This window comes from Tauraco erythrolophus, chromosome 2 (assembly GCF_009769465.1).
Source record: "Tauraco erythrolophus isolate bTauEry1 chromosome 2, bTauEry1.pri, whole genome shotgun sequence".
NCBI classification, from domain to species: domain Eukaryota; kingdom Metazoa; phylum Chordata; class Aves; order Musophagiformes; family Musophagidae; genus Tauraco; species Tauraco erythrolophus.
In genome coordinates this window covers 19910069-19935409 of record NC_141466.1, presented here as the reverse complement: position 1 = coordinate 19935409, position 25341 = coordinate 19910069, and the positions used below count along the sequence as shown (strand labels likewise).

Sequence of the window (25341 nt, the reverse complement as noted above, 5' to 3'; positions counted from 1 at the left end):
CCAAGATCTCTTGCCACAGGGAATGGACTAGTAATTTCTGATTAATGTGGATATAATATTGATTTGAAAATGGCCTGTAGAACTGGGATTTGTGAAAATCACAGACAGGTGTTTGTGAATACCACAGTTTGATTATTTCCTGTTTGTTTTTTTTTTTTTTTCCCATTTTTTCCTAGTATTTTCTTTCTACTTTTTGTGGGTTTTTTGAGTTACAATCCAAGAGAGTGACTTTCAAAAGTATTTTTAACTCTGATTTCCCTCCCTTATAACTTCATCCTGTAGCGAGTGCTCATGGATTTCTGAATACAAGAGGTTATGTCAACCTGGAATTTCAGCAATGCTCACATTATTTTTTATTTCCATAGATCCCTGTAGACATTTATTAATTTGGTGTTTAGGTAGTAGAGGCAATAGTGGGATTTTGCTCTTTTTCAAATTGCAAATACCTGGTGCATTATTTTTAACAGGAAAAAACAACCTGCCTTTAATTGGATTTATAAGTGTTTAAATAACTTGAACCTGACTATTCCCGCATAAACTTCTTTAAAAGAAAAAAAAAGTTAAGGAATGATATTTACAGCCAATTTTCAAATATAGTAAAAGCTTGCAGAAAAGGAAAGCATACAATTTTTGATACCAGCAAGTAAAAGAGATTATATGTGCTAGAAGGCCAACCTGTAGATTTAGATTCTTCTTCGTAACCTGCAGAGCCACTGGACTGTTTCTCGGGTATTTGTTCAGTTTGAGGTGGAAGCTGCTCGTCTTCATCTTCAAATTCTGTTGGCACAAATAAAATAATTAGAAACTTTAATATACCCATCGAGGGGTGATGGAGGCACTATAGAAATAAAGGTATTTTTGGATGACACTGCAAAACTTGTATTTGATCACCTGCAAAAGAAGAGTTAGTTACTTTAATGCTCATATATTACACGCTGACCAAAACATTTTAAGATCAGCTACCTGATCTGTGCAGGAAGGCAGACTACGTCAGATGCCACATGACTGTGAATAAAGAGAAGTAGTACTTAATATTTTTCATTCATTATAATCGATGCATTTTGTGCTCAAAACCAAGAACTTGCAAAAAAGCACACTTGGTGTTCTACAGAACAGCTCCTATTGGGTGGCAGTGCTTCTGACTTGGAGGGCTTGCGCACCTGAAGTCTGATGTAATTTTCCTGACTGTATCAATCAGACAATAAAGAGTATTACTTTTTCCTACAAGCCTTGTTTTGCTTAGACCATTATGAGAGTAATAAAACATCACTAGTACATCTCAACATGTTCCGATTACCCAAAACTCCAATCATACTAAACAAGACTGTATTTTAAAATCTGTAATTATGGCATTTAATTCCATGTACATCTCTTTTTCTAGCAAAGAAATGACAAACGTCATGACAACCAGGTTGGAAATACTGAATTTCTGATTTATGCAGAATCAGGAAACTTAATCTCATAAGCAAGCATCTTTTCCTTATATGGTTAATGGGCAAAAACCCACAACCTTTAGCATGGGTAAAATTGAGAAAATTCTTCACTTATTCTAGTTCTTTACTTCCTTTTGATATACACAGGAATGCAGCCAAGGAAAATGAGTTTTGGTGCTCTGTAATAAGCAAATCAAGAGTCTACAATATACACAAAGAGGAAAACGACATGCAGAAAAATATGTGCAAAACGGAAGACGCTTTATTAAGGCTGTCAACATGCAAGTTCTCACATGCACATATAACTTAATCACAGACAGACCCAGAGACTGCAGTGGAAACAGCTGTGGCAGAGAAGCTAAGCACGTGTACATTTTTACAGTCTGTCTAAACACTTGAGAGGTTTCATTTACAAGATTGTGCTGGACAAAGTCAATGAAAACAGATGGACAGACATTAAACAAAGTAAATTAAGATGTCCTTTTTCTTATAGATGCTCAGAAAGTGAAAAGAGCTTTCAGAGAGGCTGATAGCTCTAATCATAGGCTTTTGCTCTTTCTTTCTGTAAGGGAATGCATAGCTGGACTAAACCAATATTCCTCAACCTTTATTTTGCTGAATGAGAGACTAAAAGGATTTAAGAACTGAAGGTATTTGGGATCTAATTGAGAAAGTTATTCATAACCTTTCTGTTTCAAATTTTGAAATTTCTCTGCCTAAAATGCCATGCTTATGGATGTTAGAATGTAATTATCATACCTGGCTTATGAAGGAGGTCAGAAAGTGGCTTTGAAGATCATTCAGCTTTGCTCAAAGACTGAACAAACTGTGAAGTTAATATCACTTCAGCTTGCTTTGAGGTTTGTGGTACAGTAATTTGCTATCCCCTGTCTGCAGACTAATACACTGTCCTTGTTCACACTCTCTCACAGAAAGGCCTCCAGTTAGAGGCAGAAAAAAACCCAAATCAAAACCAAAGCAAATATATTTAGAGGCTGTAGGACTAGGAACACATCAACTGCCTGGTAAATGTTATAATTACAATTTATTCCAAAAAGCACTTATCTTCTAAGACTAAAGAGGAAATGTCTTAACATGTACAGGCTTAATTATTATTTATTTTTTGTTGTTGTTTAAAATATCTTACTGAATTTAACATGATTATAAAAAAAAAAAAGCAAGAACATAAAATACAAGCTAAAAAGATGGGTATTTATTCAAACCTCCACCATCTGTGATATGAGAAAGGGGGGTTGCGATCAATATTAAAGAGTTATAAACGATTGATTTTAACAGCTGTGAAGGACAAGCATGGGCGGCGACAGCTGTAATTATCAGCTCCAGCTACCCATTTATTTCTTGCAAGAGCTTCTGCCCAAATAGTAAGAGCAGCAGAAGAGACATCAGGGAAGATGGGGTTGTACTAACACACCACCCTGAGCTACAGTGACTGAGGCATAGGCATATGTGTGTTTCACTTTAGTCTGCTACAGGAAGAGGGTAATTCCTGACAGCAAAGTAGGGCTGACAAATAAAGTCTTACAGCATGAAAACTGCTTGCTTCAGTGGGTGAGATCAATTGTATGGGATATTTTATTGCTGAAGTAGGGCAGGAAAGAAATATACCAAGTTTTACTTCAGGAAGATTGGAATGAACTCACAGATCTACCTGAAGCTGTGTAACTCTTCTACAATGCCTGAAATATATTCTCATGAAGTCATACAGCTGTCTCCTAGTATAAATAAATCCATACTCATGCAAAGCTGCTGCAATAATGCTTAAATACAGTAAGAAATTCCTGGAAATAATTTAAGCTCAGAATAATTGCATCAAGGGACATGAAAAGAGATGCGGGGCTATAATTTTCAGCTAGACACTACAAGCAAGAGTTACCACATAAATTGTTTTGTGTACCTTAAAAAGACATTTTCAGCATTGAACTTATCTTCCTAACTCACTTAAACACATATGTTAAATTTACCGAAAGTCTCCTTCTTCATTTACTTTCGCTCTCAATACGATACGTGTAAGTACCTTGCTCATTACTGGAACCATTTTTGCCTTTTAAACACAAATGATATTATAAATTTGAATATGTTCAGTCCTGAAGCAATCCCAGTTACTTCAATGTCCCACTGAGGTTACAAAAATTGCAACTATTGAAATGCACATTTATTTATATGAGACATCAAAAGAGCATGATTTGGGCTCTGAAGGATTTTTTTTTGAGTTTTCATTTTTGTAGGATAACTGCTATATAAAACCCAAAACTGTGAACATATCATTCACTTACATTTTTATAAAGACATGTCACATGGGAGAAAAACTGCAGTCAATGTGCTGATGAGACTGCATGTGAAATAAAACAGATGTCAGGCTGAGAGCAGCATGACCGAAGTGTTTTGGTGATTCAGTATTTGATTACTGAAATCAAATGTAGGCGTAGGAAAAGAAGATTTTCTCTGAACAAGGACTTATCACGTGTTAAGAGCACAAGTGTATATATTACATTATTACTTCTGTCATTAATAATTGTTTTGCTGAGGTAGATATTAAAAACTAAGATGAATTTTGTTGTTTGACAGGTATAATAGAGTATCTGTGTAGAACCCTTTATATTTAACACTTTAGAGCTCATTCACTTTGGAGAAGAGCTATGTGTTTTATTAGGATGTATTAAAAGTTATAATGTATAATTTTTGAAAGTTTATATATAATTTGAAGAACCCTACAAAGCTAGAGTATTTTTTTCAGAGAGTAGGTGAAATGTTACCTAATTAGAAATTAAAAGCGTGCTATCATATTCAGTCTATCTTACACTACCTTTATGACTTAGCCCTTGTTATATTTAAGTAAAATAAATGCAGACTGAATAATGAAAGGAACTGTATGTCAGACATATTGACAATACAAAACTTAAGTTTGGCCATAATGTTTTTCCACAGAAGCCAATGTTATGTTTGAAAGGAAGACAGTAATGGCAATCTAGGCCCCCACTGCTGAGAGAAAATAAAAGTGGGAATTAACGTGCTTCAATTTTTGATTTTGGCTCCAGGCCATAGGTGATAATTTAGGCTATGATGGAGAAACCTTGAGATCCCATAGCAGAGGAAGAAAATACTCTACAGACCCCAACCTAGTTCCCAATGTAGAGAGAGATACTCATGCATGGTAGTTCATCCTGATAGAAAATCCAAATCAGATAGAAACATTCTTCTAAGAAAGCAGGCAGTGATTAAAGAAGGTAAAAAGGAAAGTACAACCCTACAACTTTTTGACTGTTGAGCTTTAAAAACTTTGAAACTAACGAATTAATTCTAAACCTCAATCCAACTGACGGAATTGTCTGAGGTGCAAAAAATCCAGCCTATTTTTTACAATTGGTCTGCTCCCAAAATCTCACTCCTCACAGATTATTCATTCTTGCCCAGGACAATTATATTTTCATTGCTGGAAACAAAGTATAGCACAATTCTGATAGAAAAGTAGGATATTTACAGGAAATAAAGAGTGGCTAAATAAAAATAATACGGAGTTCTGTCAATACATAAAGAAGCAAAGTAAGAAAGTCTTTACCTAAAATGTGTTATTAATGTTGTTATTAGAGGGGAAACCTCATGTAATACACACAATTCCATTATTTTTTTGTGTTGTTAGGTTATGTTAATAAAGGCTAATCTCCATAAGCACAAAGCAGGAGAAGAATATTGAGAGGTGGAGGTACCCCAATAACCTTGTCAGAATAAACATAACCTTGACTTTGCTCCCTTCAGGGTCATTAAAAGAAGATGATGAAGGCATTGCCTGGGTGTGAGATCTATTGAGATGAATCAACCAGAGAGGCTCTCCCTGGTTGAGCGGGATTACTGCCTACAGAGTATGAGATTCATTAGGGAATGCCAGGAAAAGCAGTTTGGGATTGTGAGAGACTTACAATATTACAAAGCATTTCTGAGAAGGATCAAAGGCAAAGAAAAGGAGGAATCAAAGTGGATCGAGGAGGAAGAAGCATGGATAATAGAGTAAGAAGAGGATGAAAGGGGAGATGGGAATACATGCTTAGACTCATTACTGCATGGTCCTGCGGACATGGAGCTGCAGCAGCCTCATCTCTACTGGGCTACTGGATTCAGCAATTAATAATGTATGTTGCTACCAGATTCAGCAATTTTTAATGTGTATTAAGAGAGCCACTCCTGGAATAATTTCCATTCCCCTTTAATTGCTTCAGGTTGAGCTTCTTGGAGGAAGAACAGAAAACCAGGCAGTTTTGTGATTTTCTTATTAGTTTTTGGCTAAGTTCTAACAATGCTTTCTAACTTGTGAGAGGATAGATTTTTTGATGAGTAGAAAGTTTCAATACAGTTAATAACCCACTTAGAAAAGTTACTAGGGGAGATAGAGAGCCCTGTCCTTTGGATTTATTGAAAACCATAACTGTGCTGGCTGATTTACTACACGTCTCTATCGTGTAACATCCATTAAAAATGACATATAGAAATGAGTGCCTGAATCAGTGAAGGAAGCAAAGACAGTAATATAAAGTCATTTTTCTAGATGCTGAAGGTAAAAAAGAAATCAAAACTGTAAAATCTCCATAAAAACCAAATTTCTAAATTATTTGAAACACATAATCAGATAAAATAGAAGTCAAACGATACATACTTTCACCTTTCTCCTCAGCAGCCTCTATAGATTGCTCTTCCTCTAATGTCAGTATTTCTTGCACTTGTCTTCTGTAAGTAAAATATTATTCATCTTAAGACTTATACAAATACTACTGAACCAGGATGCAGATATATTAAATCTTAAATTAAGGATTCATAGATTCATAGATTCATAGATTTCTAGGTTGGAAAAGACCTTAGAGATCATCGAGTCCAACCATCCCTAATCCCCATTAAACCATATCCCTAAGTAGATCATCCACCCTATTCTTGAACACATCCAGGGATGGGGACTCAACCACCTCCCTGGGAGGCCTATTCCAGTGGCTGACAACCCTTTCAGAGAAGAAATACTTCCTAACATCCAACCTGAATCTCCCCTGACTAAGCTTATACCCATTTCCTCTTGTTCTATCACCCATCACTAATGTAAAGAGCCCTTCCCCTACCTCCCCACCATCCCTTCTCAAGTATTTGTAGGCTGTAATCAGGTCTCCCTTCAGCCTCCTCTTCTCCAGGCTAAACAGCCCAAACTCCCTCAGCCGCTCCTCATAAGTTTTATTTTCCAGCCCCTCGACCAGTTTGGTCGCCCTTCTTTGGACTCGCTCCAGGAGCTCAATATCTCTCTTAAAGCGAGGGGCCCAAAACTGGACACAATATTCCAGGTGTGGCCTCACTAGTGCCAAGTACAGGGGCAGGATCACTTCCCTATTCCTGCTGGTTACACTATTCTTGATACATGCCAATATCCCATTGGCCTTTTTGGCCACCTGGGCACACTGCTGGCTCATATCAAGCCGGTAGTCAACCAACACCCCCAGGTCCTTCTCCGCCAGGCAGCTCTCCAGCCGCTCTTCCCCGAGCCTATAGCGATGCTTGGGGTTTTTATACCCCAAGTGAAGGACTCTGCACTTGGCCTTATTAAAGCTCATGCCATTGGCCTCAGACCAATGATCCAGTCTGTTCAAATCCCTCTGAAGGGCCTCCCTACCCTCGAGCAGATCGACACAGCCTCCCAGCTTGGTGTCGTCCGCAAATTTACTGAGGGTACATTCAATTCCCTCATCCAGGTCATTGATAAAGATGTTAAACAAAACTGGACCCAGCACTGAGCCCTGGGGAACCCCACTGGTGACCGGCCTCCAGCCGGATTTAGCCCCATTTACCACCACTCTTTGGGCAGTAAATGTGGAAATATATTGTTGGGAATTGAAATATAATTTGGGTTGTATAAAATAAAAATCAAATATATTTTATCATCTAAAATGTTATTGTCTCATTGCATCAAAAGGCTAATGAAAATACACTTAGCAAGAGAATCTTCTGCCACCATATTTACTGATCTAAATGAGATATTCCTCAAAGTTAACACATATTGGATTATTTCCTACACATCATAATTAGTCTAAGTGTACTTTTTTAGTACATTTGTGTTGATAAATGCACTGATACTTTTCACACAAAGTAAGGCTAGAATTTTCTCGTGCTCATTTTATACGTTCTGATATTTGGAACATTTTACCTTACTTCTTCTTCTTCTTTCTTTTCTAATGCTTCGTGCATTAATCTTTTCAAAATCTTGGAATTAATTTCATCCCTATTTGCTAAGTATGTTCTGCGTAGTATACAGACTCCTGCAGTACAATTACACAGCAGTAATGAGTTTCATGCATCTATATAAAATTAAAGTTATTTGAGTCAGGAAATTTATTATTAAATAAATAATAATAATAATAAATAATTAAATAATAATTATAACAACATTCCTACTTATTTTTAAAGCCAAGAAAAGGCATACATACCATTGAAATGTTATTATACTGTTGCTTTCTAAGGTTTTAGAGCTTTGTTTTCAGTTTTGAGCACCAAAAAAATTAGTCTGGGATATGGGAAGGTTATGATGAAGGTTATAAGGGGAGATAGCACTGAAAGGATTTTTTTTATATTTCTGTATATCATGCATTACTCTGGTATTTATTTTCTTTGTATGTGTATGAAGAAAATTATGAACAAATGAAAAACATTAAAATAAAAAATATAAAGCATGTACCTACCTATACTACTATAGCTGGTTGACAGAAATGAAGAATATGCTGTTCCTGCTAGGAACTCTACTGACTCATTTACTCTGGCAAAAAGAGTGGCTGAAATCCACTTCCACCATTGGAGTTATGCCAGTTTAGACTAGTTCAGGGAATAGCTTACAAAGTAATGACTGAAAATTTTGTGAAAATGTAAACTCCACAACAGCACCTTGTGCTTAATTAGCACAATTAGCACCTTTTGCTAATAGACTGAGCTGAACAGGTCATGATCAAACACTGCCACAGGACAATGAAACTTGTGGCGTAGTATGAATCAAGCAGGCATAATCCCTTAAGACATGATTTGGCAGGCAAAACTTTTAACAGTGTATGAATCCGTTCAGTTTTTCATGCCTGGTACCAACCTTCCTTCCTGCTTGAAACAATAAAGTAAAAATCCGAATTCATGGATATTAAGCTATTGTATCAATCTGGATAAGAAGTTGCTCAACTTTTTTTGACCCCATGTTGGGGAACAGGATACACCTGCATACAGGTATTTCTCCCCCCACCACTTTTCTCTCAAGCAGAGAAAGTTCATATCTATAACTACATTTGGCAAGTCAGGAAACAAAGGCACAGGCAGGGAAATTTGACTAAGAGCCTCATCGTAAGCTGGTGGCCAGCCAGACACAGAATACAAAAGTCTGAAACTGCAAGAGTCCAGTGGTATTTACTGCTGATTGTAAATAGGAGAAAATTGTAAATGGGATTATAAATAAGAGGAATTTTCTTTACTGCTTTTGTAAAGCATTTCTGTTTTCAATTCTGTGTAATTTCCTTAATCCAAATTGTAAGAAATTTGGGGAACCCTTGTTGATTCATTAGATTCTTGCTTCTCTAGATCCTTGAAAATTTATAAATGGAACACAACTACCAGTTTTTCTTGTAAGTGTGCTTTATATACAGATATTGACTCAGAAAAAATGAAAATATTAAGTTTCATTAGTGTGTATTTACTAACCATCTTTTTCAGTATCCTTCAGACAGACAACAGTGTCAGGTAAAAGTCCTTTTTCTGATAAAGCTGACCAGTGATCTACTGACAGAGGGTAGTTATCCACTACCCAGCCTCCTTTTTCTGGAGCACCAGGAAACCGGTCTTTGTTCTTCTTCATAAGCTGTTACAAAATGTCAGGATCAGTAACATAAAGAGACTAAGCTGTGAGCTGTTCAAAAAGACTGTGCAATACAAAATTATTTTCTGAATGTTATGATTTTTCCCTATTGTCATTTCATGTCAATAAAAAGTAAGACATTTCTAACTATATACAGCCGAATAAAATATAAACATTTTAAACAAGAAGAGATTTATGTGTCAGTGATTTTTTAAGGTTGCCTATAAAGAATTTAGATTCTGGTTTCAATAGTTACAAACCACTGAATGAATTTAAAACAATTCTCAGGTAAAGCTTCATATACAATTCTTTTCAAATGCTTGTATCTGGTGTTGGGCTCTTCAATAGTGACTAAGAGCATAAGAATAGGGCAAGCATACAGTGATACTTCCCTCAAACAATTTTCCCAGGCCTTTAAGGATTTGTAGTCCAGGTATTTTGCAAGACAGAAATAATTTGTATATATATAGCATAGTCCTCAATAGACTTGTCTTTCATGATCTTGCTCAGTCTCTCCTCAATTCTATGTAAGCTTTCAGATTATGTGATATAAACTAAATTGATCTCTCAAACAGAAAAATTAAGAACATATATAAATAATGTATAAACTGTTACAGGTTGCTCTTTGAAAAAAAGTACTTGTAGTTTTACCTCTGCAATAGCTCTCTTCAGTACTTCAGCATATATTCCAGGTGACAGTGTGACTTCAGAGACTGATGCACTTTTTATGGCTTCTTCTACCATTGCTTGAACTTCCGGGTGGTCAGCACTTATCTTTGATGTTCCTAACAATATAGATCTGTTAAAGAGCTTCACAAAATTCTGAAATACTTATTTCCTTTTGTCAGGAATAATCCCTAGGCAATTAAATCCAACCACTTCACAATTAATTTTAAGCAATATTACACAATCATACTGAGAAAGAATCAAATAGCAGTTCTTCTGAATGCAGTTCTAGGGCTTATTTCCTAAAGGTAGGTTTTAAGATCTTAGTTTGCTTTCTCATTATAAAAAAACCCACCTTTTTAACTGTACAGTTATTTTCTACCACTAAGTGAAATATTGCTTCAATATGAATGGAATTACTTTTGAGTACTAGAACAATAGGCAGTTGCAGAATCTGAGAATTTCCTTTGATTTAATTTCTCTTTGATTCCCAAATAAAAATTTGACCAGATTAATTTAAAAATCAATACAAATTATAAATCAAGACAAGATATTTTCAACAATCAAGAAGCCTGCACTCCATAAGATGCACAAAATGTTCATATTGGATCCATATTTTCTTATTAATTGCTGACACAACAGACTGCAATTGTTTAAAAATTTTTAAAGGAACACTTAGAGTTAGTTCACAGTTTACATACTAATTTGGTAAAATTTGGTGAAGAACTGTTTTAGGCAACTGCAATATCTACTATGTGAAGAGTAAAATTTGGAAAAAAAGCCATATTTACTTTCTATAATTATGCCAAGATTTTTCACTGATTGTGTTGATACTTTGTACAAATTTAGACGATTAGGTTATTTTTGCCAAGTTACGAGCTCACTGGAAAAAGAGACAATATCTTTCTAAGTGCTTCCACTCTGCAAAAAAGCTCAACTCAACCCAAACCCAAAACCAAACAGACTTTAGAATTATCATAGCCGAAGATATGTATTCTACTTTTCCAGTCCAAGAAACAGACCTTTCTTTAGTGCTCTCTTCAATATCTTTTGCTGGTAGAGAATGTCATAAATTAAAGGAAGAATAGAATTGCAGGAACAAATGTTTTTCTTTAAAAAGATAAAGAAATTTGTAAAAACTACCTCACAATCCACATTTCTTTCATTTCCATTTTAGATCCTTATAAACATATTTCATTAATGTCCATTAATTGGATCTACCTAATAATCTGTCTTCCTTGGTTAATGTCGATTTGTTCTGTATGAAAAAAATCCTACTCTTTGTAAACCATGTCAGGCTTACAAACATATTTATTTCTTTAAGTATATTTCAGCAGGTTAATTAAAACTTAGCATACTTTTCAGTTTCCCATATTCAAGTAGTAAAATTCCCACTCCTAAATTCAGATCCTCTCCTTACTTCTTTTGTTTGTGTGTGAGTTAATACCTATTCTCATCTATTACAAAATTCTGAAACAATCTTACTCTATAGATACGTAAGTGAAAATATCAAACTTTTCATAACAATACATGCTTAGCTCCTACAAAGGGCAGTGGGATTTTTTTCCCCTGTACACTAATGTGGAATTAATGCGTTAATATCTTTCAATAACAAAATTAACCATTTCATTTTAGGTTTCTCATAATGACAGTATCAACAACAGGGAAAAAATTTAAAATAGTCCTACAAGTGTAAATAAGGAAAAAAAACCCCAAACTTTCACTTTTTAATTTGCAACACACACTGAAGGAACAGAATGACATGCTTGAAATAGCTAAGATTTACTTTTTACCTTTTTGGATGATGGCAGATTTTATAGTAGTCTCCTCTTCCAAGTTTATTCCCTCTCTGGTTTTAGTGATTTCTTCAGAATCATCTGCTTCTTTGACACTACTATGGTCTTGCAAGTCTCCTATAGTTATGAAATCATATTAAATTCACAGAAAACTAGATCATTAGAAAACCCTTTTACACAAATACTTCAACACAAAATCCACCTGACTAAACCAGCTACATGACAGCCTACTCTTTGTCTGCAGCCTCCCAATCTGTGGAATCCCCCAACACACCTCCAAGCACTTTTCCAGCCCTAGAAGGCAAGACTAGTACCCACCAGCCTATGAGACACAAACGGCTCTGTAGCAGTACCAGTTTTTGTATGTCTGTTTTTCCCCTTAAAAGAAAAGAGATCAGAAATATGACAAAATCCAGAAAATAGTTAAAAAATACACAAGTCCTGAAAACTTCTTCAGTTCAACAGATTTAATATGCTCCCCTATTTTTCCCCCAAACAGAACAATGTGGTTCTGTTCGAGCTGGATGCCATCTGAGCACATTAACAGACTGAGACCCTTTGAGCACATGTATGTTACCTTTTTAGTTTGAACCAGAAGAGTATGCTTTAAGTGAATCTCCTGATCCTTCCCAAGTTTTGGTACACACAACAAAGCAGTCTTGGAACATGCAAACTAATTAATTCCTTTCAGACGCACATTTACTATGGTGAAACCATTAAGTGTTCAGCCCTCGAGATCACAATACAGCTAGTCTGAAAGTCCTCTGTGCATGACATGGATATCAAGTCCTTAGCACCAACTGCTTCAATCTCCTGACCTACTCTGACAGTAGACAGAAACTCTGCGAACTTCCGTTGAGTTTCACAGCCTCAGTGTCTATCCCTGAACTGGACTTGGGAGCACTCAAGACAGGCAGAGGGCCATTTACCTAATTAAACTGATACATATCTTTTGCGTTCTCTGTAATTCTCTCAAAAGGCAGAATTTACTATGTAATTAAATAAATAATTTTGTTAGGAAAAGAAATACTTTCTGGGGTAGTTACCTCTAGATCTAGATTCAAGCTTCCAAAACTATTTGATTTTCCCTTCCGAAGCTTTCTTACTTTCCAAGACAATTTACATCCTTCATCTGTTTGAAGTTCTGTTTTGCAATAAAACTGCTTGAGGTCTCCAAGGTTATTAATTAGGCTTAAGTTCTCGTTAATCCTAATATGATTTCACTTACCTGTCATAGCCAGGAATCTGGAACATAACACTGCGTAATGGTTTTAATTTTGGTGTCATAGCTCACCACTATTTTTGCTGCAACATCAATGGTTTTTGTATCACTGTGAGCTTCTATGTTTTGCAGCACCAGAGGAGTATACTGACTTCTTGCTAGATATGTATCTGCCCATGAGTAAGCCAAATATGGTGATTCCTTGCTTAGGAATTCCTTACATATAATATCAAAAATATTGAATTCTACTCAGCTGTTCTTTTCACTGCATGCTCTTTAAGCTCATAGTTAATGCACAACAACAGTTAACAACTTCTGTAATATTTTGTAAGTCAAAGTGACAGCAATTCCTGCAGTTAAACAACTTGTAGCAAACAAGTTAGCTTCAAAGACCATAGAACAACCTTATTCACCTGATTCTCTTGACTGGTTTTCTAACTCCAACCTATTTTTCACTGTTGTTATCGCCTTTTCTACTGCATCCCTTCGCACTTGCTCAATGTTTTCCTCTCTTGATTCTTCGATATGGGGTTGAATGAGTTTGGTCATATCAAGAACCTAGCGAAACAATTTGAAAAAATAAAAATAGAACAGAAGAGAAACAAAGGATTTGATCCAACTTCTATACAATGAAATTAATTTGGAAAAGCTCTGCAAATTTCAGAAAAATTTGCATATGATTGCAGTTATTTTTTGTGGAAAAATTATTTCTAATTTTCATTTACATTTAATTATATTAGATACAAAAGTTATAATATTCTTATGCTAAGATAAATAACTGACACAAATATTATTCTTACATAGAGAGTAATTTTTTTTTTTGAAATGTGGCTACTTTTATATAAATCAATTTCACTAAATTACTATGCTTCTTCTGTAATAATTTGTTTGCAATGTGTGTGCTAACAACACGACAGGAATAAGAATGTGCTTAACTGATTCTCATGCCTCAGCTGATACCCTTGTTACATAAAACATTTATAAACATACCTTTCCTTTATATTTGTGTGCAATTAGGTTACAAATAGTTGTTCTTCCAGAGAATGGAGGACCAAATACTAGCACTTTACAAGGAGGAAGTGGCATTGGTGGTAACAGGTAAGGCCGTGGATTCAACATAAATGTTTTCAATGCCTCTGAGGATGACAGCATGTACATTTTACCTAGAAAACTTAAACAGAAGAGAAGCTAACAGATATAGACAGTTATCTTATAAAATAGAAATAAAAATAAAAAGTGAGCAATTCTGCTAACCTGACAGCCAAGTCTGGGTTTCCCATTACAATATCACCTTCCTTCAGAGCCACAGGACATGCTTGTCCCCACCTGCTTCTACGCCATCGATACCTGTGTGCTAGTAGATTGCAAGATGACAGAACCCGGAAAAGGTCATCCTGTTTATTAAAAAAGCAATAACAACATATGTAATTTATGTCTGAACCTACACATGCCTTGTTCTTAGCCTTTTTTGAGACATTTTGTTGGAAAATAAGCACACCTAAAAAGAAAACCACATCATGCTTTTTAGAATCTTTAAAAAAATGTATGTATTTCAGAATTTTAAGGAGAAACTATTTAGTATTTCGATCTTGTTTAATAAATATAGTACTTAAAATAGTTCCTGTAGGCTTCATTTATTATTTACAGAAGTTTAAAATTATAGAGATGTATAAATCAGCCATTTATTGACGACAACAGAAAATGGCCAAGATTTCTTCTAAATGAAGAAAGGGGATGAAGAAAGGGACCTGTGGGGGGGAATAGCAAGGCCAAAATATCTCTTTTAGGCATGCAGAAACGTCATGTGATAGGATTAAGTTTAATAGACCTCTTACAGATGGTGAATAGGAGTGAATCTTAAACTTTACGGTAACTAAATTATTCAGAATAGTACAGACAATTACTGACTGTGAAGAACTGCAGGACTTTCAGAATCTAGGAGGCCAGGCATTAAAATAGCAGTTTTACACAGATAATGATGAGTTGTCATTGACTGTCACTACTCAGGAATAGATCTTGGAATTATAATACATACTTCCATGAAAACATCTGGTCAATGCCAAAGAGCAGTCAGAAAACCAACCTGAATGTAAGGAATGTTTAGAAAAGAGAGAATAGAATATAAATGTTAGGGTTTTATTGTATAAATCCTGCCCTCATCTTTACTGCTATGTGCATTCTGCTACCCTAATTTCAAAAAGTACGCAGTTAAATTGGAAAATTTTCAGAGAAAGGTAATATGACTGATCTATTACATGATTACTTCTTCATGTAAGAAGAAATAAGATTAAGTAGACTGGAACCCTTCAGTCCAGGAACAAGACAGCTACACAACAGCAGGACAGAAGTCTGTATTCACAAGTTATCAGAGCGCAGACACAAAGAACAAAACTATCTACTGAACTTTGCATATCAACATCTGGAGAACACTGAGCTAAAATATGGCAGGTTCAACAAAAAAAGGAAGCAATTCTGCATGTCATGTCCAGTTAAGCTGCAGAACTCCATGCCCCAAATACTGTGGATGCTAAAAGATTACACACAGACTAACACAAACACACAGACCAACTAAATAATAAATACAGATGACCTCTGACACAGAAAGTCCTTCACTTGTGAACTTGTGTGGAACTGAGAAAAAAGAGAAGTGAAGAGGTGCATGTTTCTCTGAAACTGTGTAGCGTGGTCTCCCAGTTACTGTACCATTCATATGCTGAAAGTTTTGTTCAGGAAAAAGGAAAGATGACTGTAAGTGAATATAGGTGAGGACATTTACGCAAGGACTTCTGTTTTTCAGTTTTATTTGGAAGGGACACAAAGTATGGTAAGTGCCATGATTCAGAAAAATTCAGCACTCACTTGTCATGTTTCTCATTAATTACAGGAAATACAATGTATGTGATTTCAGCTATGTAGGCTGTTGCTAAATTTGTATTAGCATGCTGTTTCTCATTCAGGAAAAGTGTAAAGACTGAACTAAGAGTCAGCTGCTGAGATTGTTATCCTTTGGCTAAAGTTCCTTTATTTTGTTCACAATACTATTATAATCACCTAACTTTTTTTTTTTTTAATTACAAACTTTTTTTTTTCATACTCTTTTAAGTGGATTTAAGTCCTGAAATTATCTTAAACTCATATTTCTGAAAAATCAAGGCTCAGAAAATGCCAGTATTGCATGGTAAAAGAAACTGGTTGCTGTGAAACAAAGATGTTACATTATAAGCTTACAGCAGAAAATAAAAAATATTGTTCTCATTATTATAGTCAATCACATTTTAAAAAAGCACACTTACGTTTTTCAGTCCCTCCAGCGTTTCTTCTTGCTGACTTTGAAGTCTAGTTATAGGAGCGCCAGTTTGAACACCCAGAGATTGAAGTCGAACTACCACCGACTGAAGAGAAAATAACTCTTAGTACCAATCAAAACTGCTTTTGTGATCCGAAAGGATCTCCAAAGTATTTTTTAAATTGCAACGTACTATTTATATGATGGCTACATATACACTAAGGCCCTATTACTAGCTGGGGGTCATGCTAGGCATTGAGCGGAGTTTTAATAAGCTACTTGGTAGACACAGGCAGTGCAAAATGCTTAATCACAGCCTTTTTATCTCCTCATTATGCTGTGAATCCCAAGCCTTCTAAAGGAATAGGCTGTGAAGGATTCTTTCCCACAAAGCAGTGGAAGTATTCAGATGAGCTCCAATCTAAAAAGGAGGAAAGTCTCTTTAGGAGATGAGATTATGCACAGTTGAAAGTAATAAAACTTTGTGTAATTTGTTTAAGAAGATACTTAAACCAGATGTCTGCCAATGAGAACTGGACGATATTAAATTTAACTGAAGCATTTCCTGAACGTAATCTTGCTTCAGTGCAAGTGTTCTTGAAATGAAAAAGCAAGTTTTGCCATCTTCGGACTAGTTTCATAACAGGTCTTTGTCTTACTTATAGGTAAAATGGTTGGAATCATTATTCATAGAATCATAGAATCATAGAATCATAGAATCATAGAATCATAGAATGGTTAGGGCTGGAAGGGACCTTCAAAGATCATCTAGTCCAATCTCCCTGCAAGGAACAGGGATATCTCCAACTAGATCAGGTTGCTCAGGGCCTCGTCCAACCTGGCCTTGAACGTCTCCAGGGATGGAGCATCCACCACCTCTCTGGGCAACCTGTTCCAGTGTTCTACAACTCTCATGGTAAAAAATTTTTTCCTAATATCCAATCTGAATCTACCTCCCTCTATTTTAAAACCATTACCCCTTGTCCTATCACAACAGGCCCTCCTGAACAGCCTCTCCCTGTTGTAATCATTCAACTTGATTGCCTTTACTACAAATCTTCTGTTGTAATGTTCACAAGCAGAACATACATAAGGAAATTTTATCTTCGAACTCTGCAAAATTAGTGAGTTTTTTCTTGGTAGTAAAGTTAAGCATAAATTGAAATAACACTTACAGAAATATAATTGATTCAATTTGTTTCAAAAAACAGAGGGGAAACTGCAGGAGCAGCTCAATTCCTACATTGTCAAAGAATCTTTCATTTTCAAACCCATTCTTTAGGTTCTGCTTTGAAGTAGCTCTTTCTTATTTCTAGAGGCAGAGGTTAGGACTATTTATCTTTAAATTTTACCATTGTAGTTTTTTAATAGGGAAAATGAGTTGCTGTGTTATGAGATAAAAATCTCAACACAAGCACTCAGCAGAATTGTTAAAAGAATGAAGTGTCTTCTATTATGCTGTAAAACAATATCAAAGTTCATAAAAATTATGTCATTATTTTAGACACCAGCATAAAAGGATCCAATTCTGTAAATATACCATACTGAAAATGTTTTAATTTCTCATGTTAATAACGATACTTTACAGTAATACACAAAATAAAGCACTAACATCAGAGAGATACAATGCAAAAGCGTTTGCAGCCTGCCTGAAAATATTTTCATAAAAAATATATATGAGCCTGGGGGCAGTGCAGTGAATTTTATAATGTTTTAACAGAGCAAGAAAAACAAGCATTTCAAAGGTCATGTTTTCTAACAGTAATTAAGTGAGGTTTATATGCAAACTTAAAATTTTGCCAACACCTTTAAAGAAAACAATCTGCAGAACTGGGAAATTATTTTCTAGTGGAGGTTAACTAAGTTGGTGCATAGCTTGCCTACCTCAATGAGATCATCGGGTTGCTGATTTCCATCCAGTTCAATAAGATATTGACAATCTTTTTCAGCCATCAAGTCCTGTTTAAGAACAAAGACATACTCATCAACTGAGCGTAGTTAACCAGATAATGACATTGAAGCTCATTCTGTTCCTATACGTATCAAAGGCTGGACTCCTGTGTACTTCAGCAAAACCAAGATTCGTTGTACTGATGACTTTTAAAATCTTCTGGAGAGAAACTTTTATTTGGTGATGGATAAATACAGAGAGAATTACAAAACTGGAGTTGCAATGGGTTTGGAAAACAGATTAGATATCCCAGCTCAAATGCAAGAAAGCTATAAAGAATCAAGATATGGTAATGTTTTGTGTATGAATTCAATTTCTAATTGTCTAACTACCTTAATTCTTTGCTGGAAAACGGTGACAATGTCAATTAACAGATTTCTTGGAAATTCCAGCCATGAGACCAATGTTTTCACTTTGGTCCTGACTCCCAATTTGTGTAAAATTTGAACAAAATATTTGATTTTTCTTATTTTCAATTTTCCCATTATTAAATAAGACTAAAATAGACATCACATGTCTGTTGTTAATGTTTCTGTCTGAGGACTGAGAACATTCACTCCATTCTTACAGATGTTGGTCTAAGCCCAGCCCTGAAAATGCCTAGTGAAGGTGACTTTGCAACTTTGTAGGTAATCAGTTCCAGTTCTTCACTATACTTATGGTCAGAGTTCATTTCCTTGCATCTAGCCTAAGTCTTCCATACTATAAATTAAATTATTTATCCTATCTTTGGTAGAAATAGATAATAACTAATTACTTCTAATATTCCTCTACAGAGAAGATAATTGTGTTTCTCTTACATACAATGGTCTTATAAGTACGTCCATAATACTCACTTCTGTACAATAGCATCGCGTTTACTGACTCAGGTTATGACTAACTAAAACCCCACAGACTGCAGATTGTCTGCAATATTGAGGTCTAGCCAGTTATTTCACGCTGTAGTTGCTCATTAGTTTTCCTCCCTAACTGTAGTATTTCACACTTCTACTCAATTTCATCTGAATAATTCATCAAGAAATCAAAGTCTGTTTTCCAAAGTTCTTTCTACCTATCCCAGTTCAGTGCAAATTGCACTTCTTATAAGGTTTTTTTTTTCAGTTTCATCATCTCAACCTCTACCTGGGCCAATGATAGACCCTTATGTTCTTTTAATGTATTAGTGGGCCACTAAGCATGTTCAGCATTGAAGTTTGGTGTACATCCTAAAGTAATTTAATCTAAACAACTTTCCATTAGTTCGCTTACAAGAAATCCATGTGAAATTGCATAATGACTAAAGATATCATATTTTTTGCTTTCCCCTTCGCAGGAGTAACAAGTTTGTTACTCTAGCAAAGAACATTATACTAGTTTAACACAATTTTATCTATAGGTTTATCTAACCCAAAGGAAAATTGAAGGGCAAGTCAAGTGTGCAGCAAACGTGAGGCTTTTGCAGTTGCTTGTACCAGGAGACTGAAAAAAAAAAAAAAAAAGAACTAATTATTGCTTCGGACCTGTTCTAGTGGTTTTTCTTGGGGGGGGGGGCGGGGGGAAAGATACCTAGTAAATCCAACTTTCCTGAACACACACAACAAGGAAAGAAAAAAACCAACATCACAGCTGCAGAAACTAAACAGGTGATGAAGGAAACTGATGGGCTAATTATTGTGTATATATATCTGCAGGCAATGAAGCAAGTAAGGAAGGGAACCTACTGGAGTGGAAGGCAATGGATGCAAAGAGCAGATATCTTATGTGATTGCATGCTAGAATGGACTCTGGTAAGGTGATGATACACTGGACTCTTTAAATAGAGTCTCTTTAGGAAGTGCCTGTGGTGGCAGGTACGGTTTCACTTTCAAAACTCACACTGGATTACTTTATCTTGACTCGGGAGTAGAAACAACACTTATAGACGACAAATTTGTATCACTGATTTCAGTATGAATTTCAGAACTTGGAGATATGTTGTAGCTTGCCTTGTGCCCACCTCCATACAATAAAACTCAAACAGAAAAAAAATAAAATGGTGCAAGATATTTAAAAAAATCTTTTGTTATACATAATCATATCATTTTGCTTTTTCTTACTTCTAAAGGATGAAGCATTATATCCTTATACATTCCAACTCTTTCCTCTGCATTTTCAAGAATATCTTCAGGCCTCTGCACTAATTGATGCAAAAATTCTGACACTGTAAGTGGATCTTCTGCAGTCTGCAGAATGAAAAGTTAAATATTTCAAGATACAGAAATAAAATAATGTATTAAACTATTTTTTCTCTTTACTTAAAGATAAATAAAGTAGCTTTCCAGAGTATTGCAATGAGTATTAGTCCAGTGATTGCTGACCATGATCCTATCCTGATGAAGTGTAGTTTTCGCAAATTGAGAGGAATGTGCCTAGAACTTGCATTGATAAGTCTCTGGCCAGTATTATAAACCAGAACAATTCAACCTGAATTCAAAATTAATACCTTTGTGGAAAAAAAAGGAAATACATTTGTAGTAGCCTAACACCAAAACCAGAAAACAAGCTAGTATCTTGCAAATACTAGTAAAACATGCTACAATAAATAAAAATTAAGAACTCTTTAACTTGCTTAGACCGAGAAACAGACAGTATAGAGCCATCATTCTCCTGATGCACCATTTTAACTTCTGGCAAGAAACAGTTCAGTGACTTCTGACTTTGAGACTGAATCCAGATTAAGCGATACAATAATCACCATTTGCTGTCATTTAATCCTACCATTTGAGTATCATCTCACATCTCTTAAAGCATAACAGAAACTGAATTAGGATTAAAGTTGAGCTAAGTTAACTTATAAGGTAGTATGGTAATAGTTTAGAATACCAGAATTTGTACTGCTTTGTCTAGAGTAGATTATAATACTTCGCATTGTTTAGAAATTAGCAATATTTACCTCTTCTTCCTGTTCTTCATCCTTTTCTTCATTCTCTTCTTCATACTGATCTTTCTCTTTTTTCTGCCTTTCAATAACGTTACAATCCCACTGGTTTCTCTGATATACCTGCCCTGAATCAGGGTGTTGCCTTTGTCCTGATATTCTTCGGCATAAGTCATAATCTGAACACTGGCAAGAAATAATTAAAAGGAAACCATGCGTTTGTTGTACTGCTATAATAATATTATTTTTCCTGAAACTTCAGAACAGGAAGTAGGAGTCTGTTTGGCAAATATTTGGATTCATAAACTTCTTCTCCAATAACATTCTGAGTAAACACAAAATTTTCAAAAGCAACAAATATTAAAGAAAAACTTAAACACTTGCATAGTTTTTCTCCATCAGCATTTTACATTCCATATCAGAAGTGTAGCCACTACTTGAGCACATTTTACCATGCAAGTTATACCTTGTAGTATAACAAGTGTAAGCATAATTTATGGATAAAAGTATTTTGCAGATAGGCTTGTGATTGCTCTTCCAATTAATGCCAAAATGGTTTGGACTTGATCAAGATTAAGTCAATTTTACTAGGTGCCTCTGACCTCTCAGAGCTCTACCCAAAAAACATAGTGCCGTTGTGTCAGAGGTGAAAGGAGTTCAGCAGTTTGGAGCTCTGGAAGAGTAAGCAATTGTCTTCCCGTAAAAAGCCCTGCAGACCCAAATTTAGTTTAACATTAAACACAGATAAATCTGGATGTGGTCTGTGATGGTAAAATTATTCATATTTAATATTTGAGAGGTCTGCCTAAGAATTTTATCCTAACTAAAACATTCCCAACAAAACATCTGAAGTAAAACATTCACCCTAACTAAAACATACCTTTCAACTAAAACAGTCTGTGACTGTTTCCACCTCCCCACTTCTGAGCCAAGATAATACTGGGTGTGCCACTCCTGTAGGCTCTACTGAGAGCCTTCTTTTCTGTACTGTCACATCATGTACTGTTTGATTCCTTCTTAGAATTGCGGCTGTTAGCAAGCTGCTTAAGGAGTCCATCCATTTCAAGGATGGGTATCTGCCTTCCTAAACATTGAAAGGATTGGTTTTCCTCACCTCTTTCTTCTTTTTTTTTTTTTTTCTGAAACAAAAAGCTGGTTGGGTCTCTGCAATCACTTAGCAGAGAACAGGGAAGCAGAGAGGGAGATGCTGTCTGAATGTGTGTTCGCTATGATCACAGATAGTAAAGCTTCTGTCTGACCTGTCCTAGATTGTACTTGCATTAATACACGCTTGGAGCCTCCAGATCTCTGAAAGGTCTTAGGACAGGTATCTTAAAATTCTACTATGGAATTGGGGGTGGAGCACAACAAACAATAAATAATCATTCTTCCTTTCTACAGCACTAACACCTACCCTTCAAACATATATGAAAAAAATGAGATAATAAGAAAATATTGTAATTGTTGATGTCAAATTGTTACAGAAATGGAGAACTGATTTCTACAGAAAAAATAGAGCTTTGAGATCACACTGATAGCAACAGGCACACTACACTCATTTCCTGAGGTATCTCTTGAAGGATATTTCTGTATTTCTACAGCGAGTCATACAGCTGACATGACTTCTATATGACACAGCACATTTTGAAATAGGGAAGGAGAAATTTGCTCAGATATGGTTCTTTTTTCAAAGGTGCATCTTCTGTTCTTTTTCTTGGAGAGACAAAATTTCTTTAAATTGGTCTGCTAATAATAGTATTTTGTTATCCCCAGAGTTATCTAGAATCTCCCTTCTTCCTTTCTTTTTGATGTAATAAAAATAGTTATAATTCTGACATACGTGTGAAAACAGCTTGAACCCACTGAAATCAAAGGCAAAATTACTCATTTGCTTTGGGGCAAGGATTTTTAATGAGCATTCAGTCTCAGCCTTCTTCCTGGAGGAGAGGATGATGTAACTACATAAAGTCAAGAATTCTCTTTTCTTTCTAGTTTAGTTAGTATCACTCTTCTATTTATACTGTTGCACTTGAAACTATAAAACATATGTTCTCAAGAACTAGGATTTCTCACTGTATGGTATTAAAACAAAGATTTACTTTCTGTAGCTGAAAAAATCCAAACTGCCTGAAAAGCAGCACAAAAAAAAAATGTTTCTTTGATGTTTTGAGATCTTTCCATGAGCAGAGTTTGGTGCAGGCCAGCTAGTATTCTCCCTGGTGAATAGCTGGGCACAATCTGGAGAATGGCACAGGCCTAGGGCCCTTCCCAGTGGGCAGTTTGGACACAGACACCCCATTCTGACTAACAAGACAGGTTAGCTGTGTTCTACTACAGTTGGCCTGATGTCTAAAGAGTCGCTCTTGCCCTGTTTTACTGACTAATATGGATGCAGCCAGCAAGTCCATTCTTTTGAATTACACTGAGAAAGTCCTCTTAATCCTACACTAACAGTGATTTATGTTTCTCTGGTTACATCAGAGTCACTTTTGTAAAGTATCTGGTATGTCTCATTACTACTCATGAAGAAATCAAGATTAGTTAATGAGATGAATTAGTAACAACTAAGAAACAATTTCACAATTAGCGAGTAAAAAATAAAACAATTTGCTTTCTATCTTCCATATGTGAAAAGTTTTTCCTGAAATACATGAATGGCAGATGTACAAGCATCCAAAATCCTATAATAATCATGCTATTCAAAGTTCTCTTTTCCTCAAAACCTGTATCTTCTGATTGGTAGAGGTGCAAAGACTGTAACTGCTACTGAAGTTTCAGGAAATGTTCATTATTCACATGAGCAATGCTTATAATGGAACAAACTAGCGTAATTCCATTCCAATATAAAAGAGAACAGTTTATTGCTCAATAAATACTATACTTAAATGCACAGGGGAAAATATTATCTTTCTACTTATGCAGCGTATGAGTCTATTAATAATTAGGAAACTGACTGGCAAGTTACTTAAGATTACATTACCTTAATGTTGATCAGGAAATCCGGTTTTAATTTTAGATTTTTTATTTTCTCTATTTGCTGTGAAACAGTCATGTATTCCTCTGAGAGAGAAGGAAATCCACTGAGAACATAACCTGCCGAATACATTTTATTAAATATATCTTTTAGAAAGTTATGCCAAATATAGGACTCTCTTCTTTAAACAATACATCTATTTAGTGGCACTATTTTAAACCATGTACGTGACATAACACTGCTAAAAAAATCGTGCACCCATGTCTACTTCAGATGCAATACAGACAAAAAAGTGTGTAGTTTTCAACTTCATATTGGACTCTGAAAGTTTGTTAAGTCACTTAAGAAACATAAGAAATACGTAGACACTTATTCTGCTTCACATGCCTAGCTCAGACATTGCAGTGACTAAAACTTAACAAGCTTCCAGGGACCATTTTTGCCACTAAAAGACTTCGCAAAAGGTATTGCAAAAAGTTCCCACTCTACGATACAAAGCATTTAAATTAGGAGTATGAGCTTTTCATACAGGCTTTTAAGGTCTTATTTAGAAGAAGATGACATAGAAGACTTGTGTGGACAATACAGAGAGCCTGAACGCCTCTCTGGGATACACAGTGCTCCAGGATGTCAAATCCTTCCAAAAGGGGGCACCAGGCACACAGCATGCATACTGATGTACTCACTCAGGACTCACAATGACAAGTTCTCTTTGGCAAACAGACACCAACCATCTGTGACAAGCATGGTGGTAACAACACCCTTTTCCTAATACTAGAGCGCACAGTCCCACAGATAAACTTGTGGTACAAGTTCATAGGAGAGTACTGTAACTACTAATGGCATGGAGAGCAGTAAGAACTACTGTATAGCAACGAACTCAGTAACCATGAGGCCACAATGAGAGACTAAACAAGAATCAGGTACATTTTTTTAGTCTAATAATGAGAATATTCCCTTAGAGAAATGGTGCATGCTCCAAATGCTTAGAATTTCATGTGATAACATTTAAATGCAAGTCTTTGCAGCACAAAAACATAGCAGCGGTCTTTGCAAGAGGTATTAGGACTGAAGACTCCTTTGGGAAGCTACTATCCACGGATGCAAAATTTGTAGAAGAGGATAATGTACAGTCATTCCTCTAGGAAATTAAAATCCTGGATTCTAAGTTGTTGATACCTTCAGAGAATTCCAACTGGTATTGAGACATGGGGAGTCTGCACAGCCTCTGCTTATCAACACATTCC

General features: G+C 35.6%; 1 protein-coding gene across 1 annotated transcript in view; it reads right to left on the bottom strand.

The window, feature by feature from the left end:
- The window catches only part of AK9 (adenylate kinase 9), a 60848-nt gene that overhangs the window by 25793 nt on the left and 9714 nt on the right, over positions 1 to 25341 (bottom strand). Inside the window, exons 5-17 of the mRNA XM_086608121.1 lie at positions 24101 to 24213; positions 21136 to 21306; positions 20300 to 20425; positions 18158 to 18232; positions 16281 to 16379; positions 14242 to 14381; positions 13978 to 14158; positions 13401 to 13545; positions 9955 to 10088; positions 9150 to 9306; positions 7624 to 7735; positions 6106 to 6167; positions 676 to 777 (exon numbers count right to left, since the gene is read on the bottom strand). Of these exons, the coding sequence (XP_086464247.1) occupies positions 676 to 777; positions 6106 to 6167; positions 7624 to 7735; positions 9150 to 9306; positions 9955 to 10088; positions 13401 to 13545; positions 13978 to 14158; positions 14242 to 14381; positions 16281 to 16379; positions 18158 to 18232; positions 20300 to 20425; positions 21136 to 21306; positions 24101 to 24213 (1617 nt within the window). The remainder of the gene's footprint in view (positions 1 to 675; positions 778 to 6105; positions 6168 to 7623; positions 7736 to 9149; positions 9307 to 9954; positions 10089 to 13400; positions 13546 to 13977; positions 14159 to 14241; positions 14382 to 16280; positions 16380 to 18157; positions 18233 to 20299; positions 20426 to 21135; positions 21307 to 24100; positions 24214 to 25341) is intronic.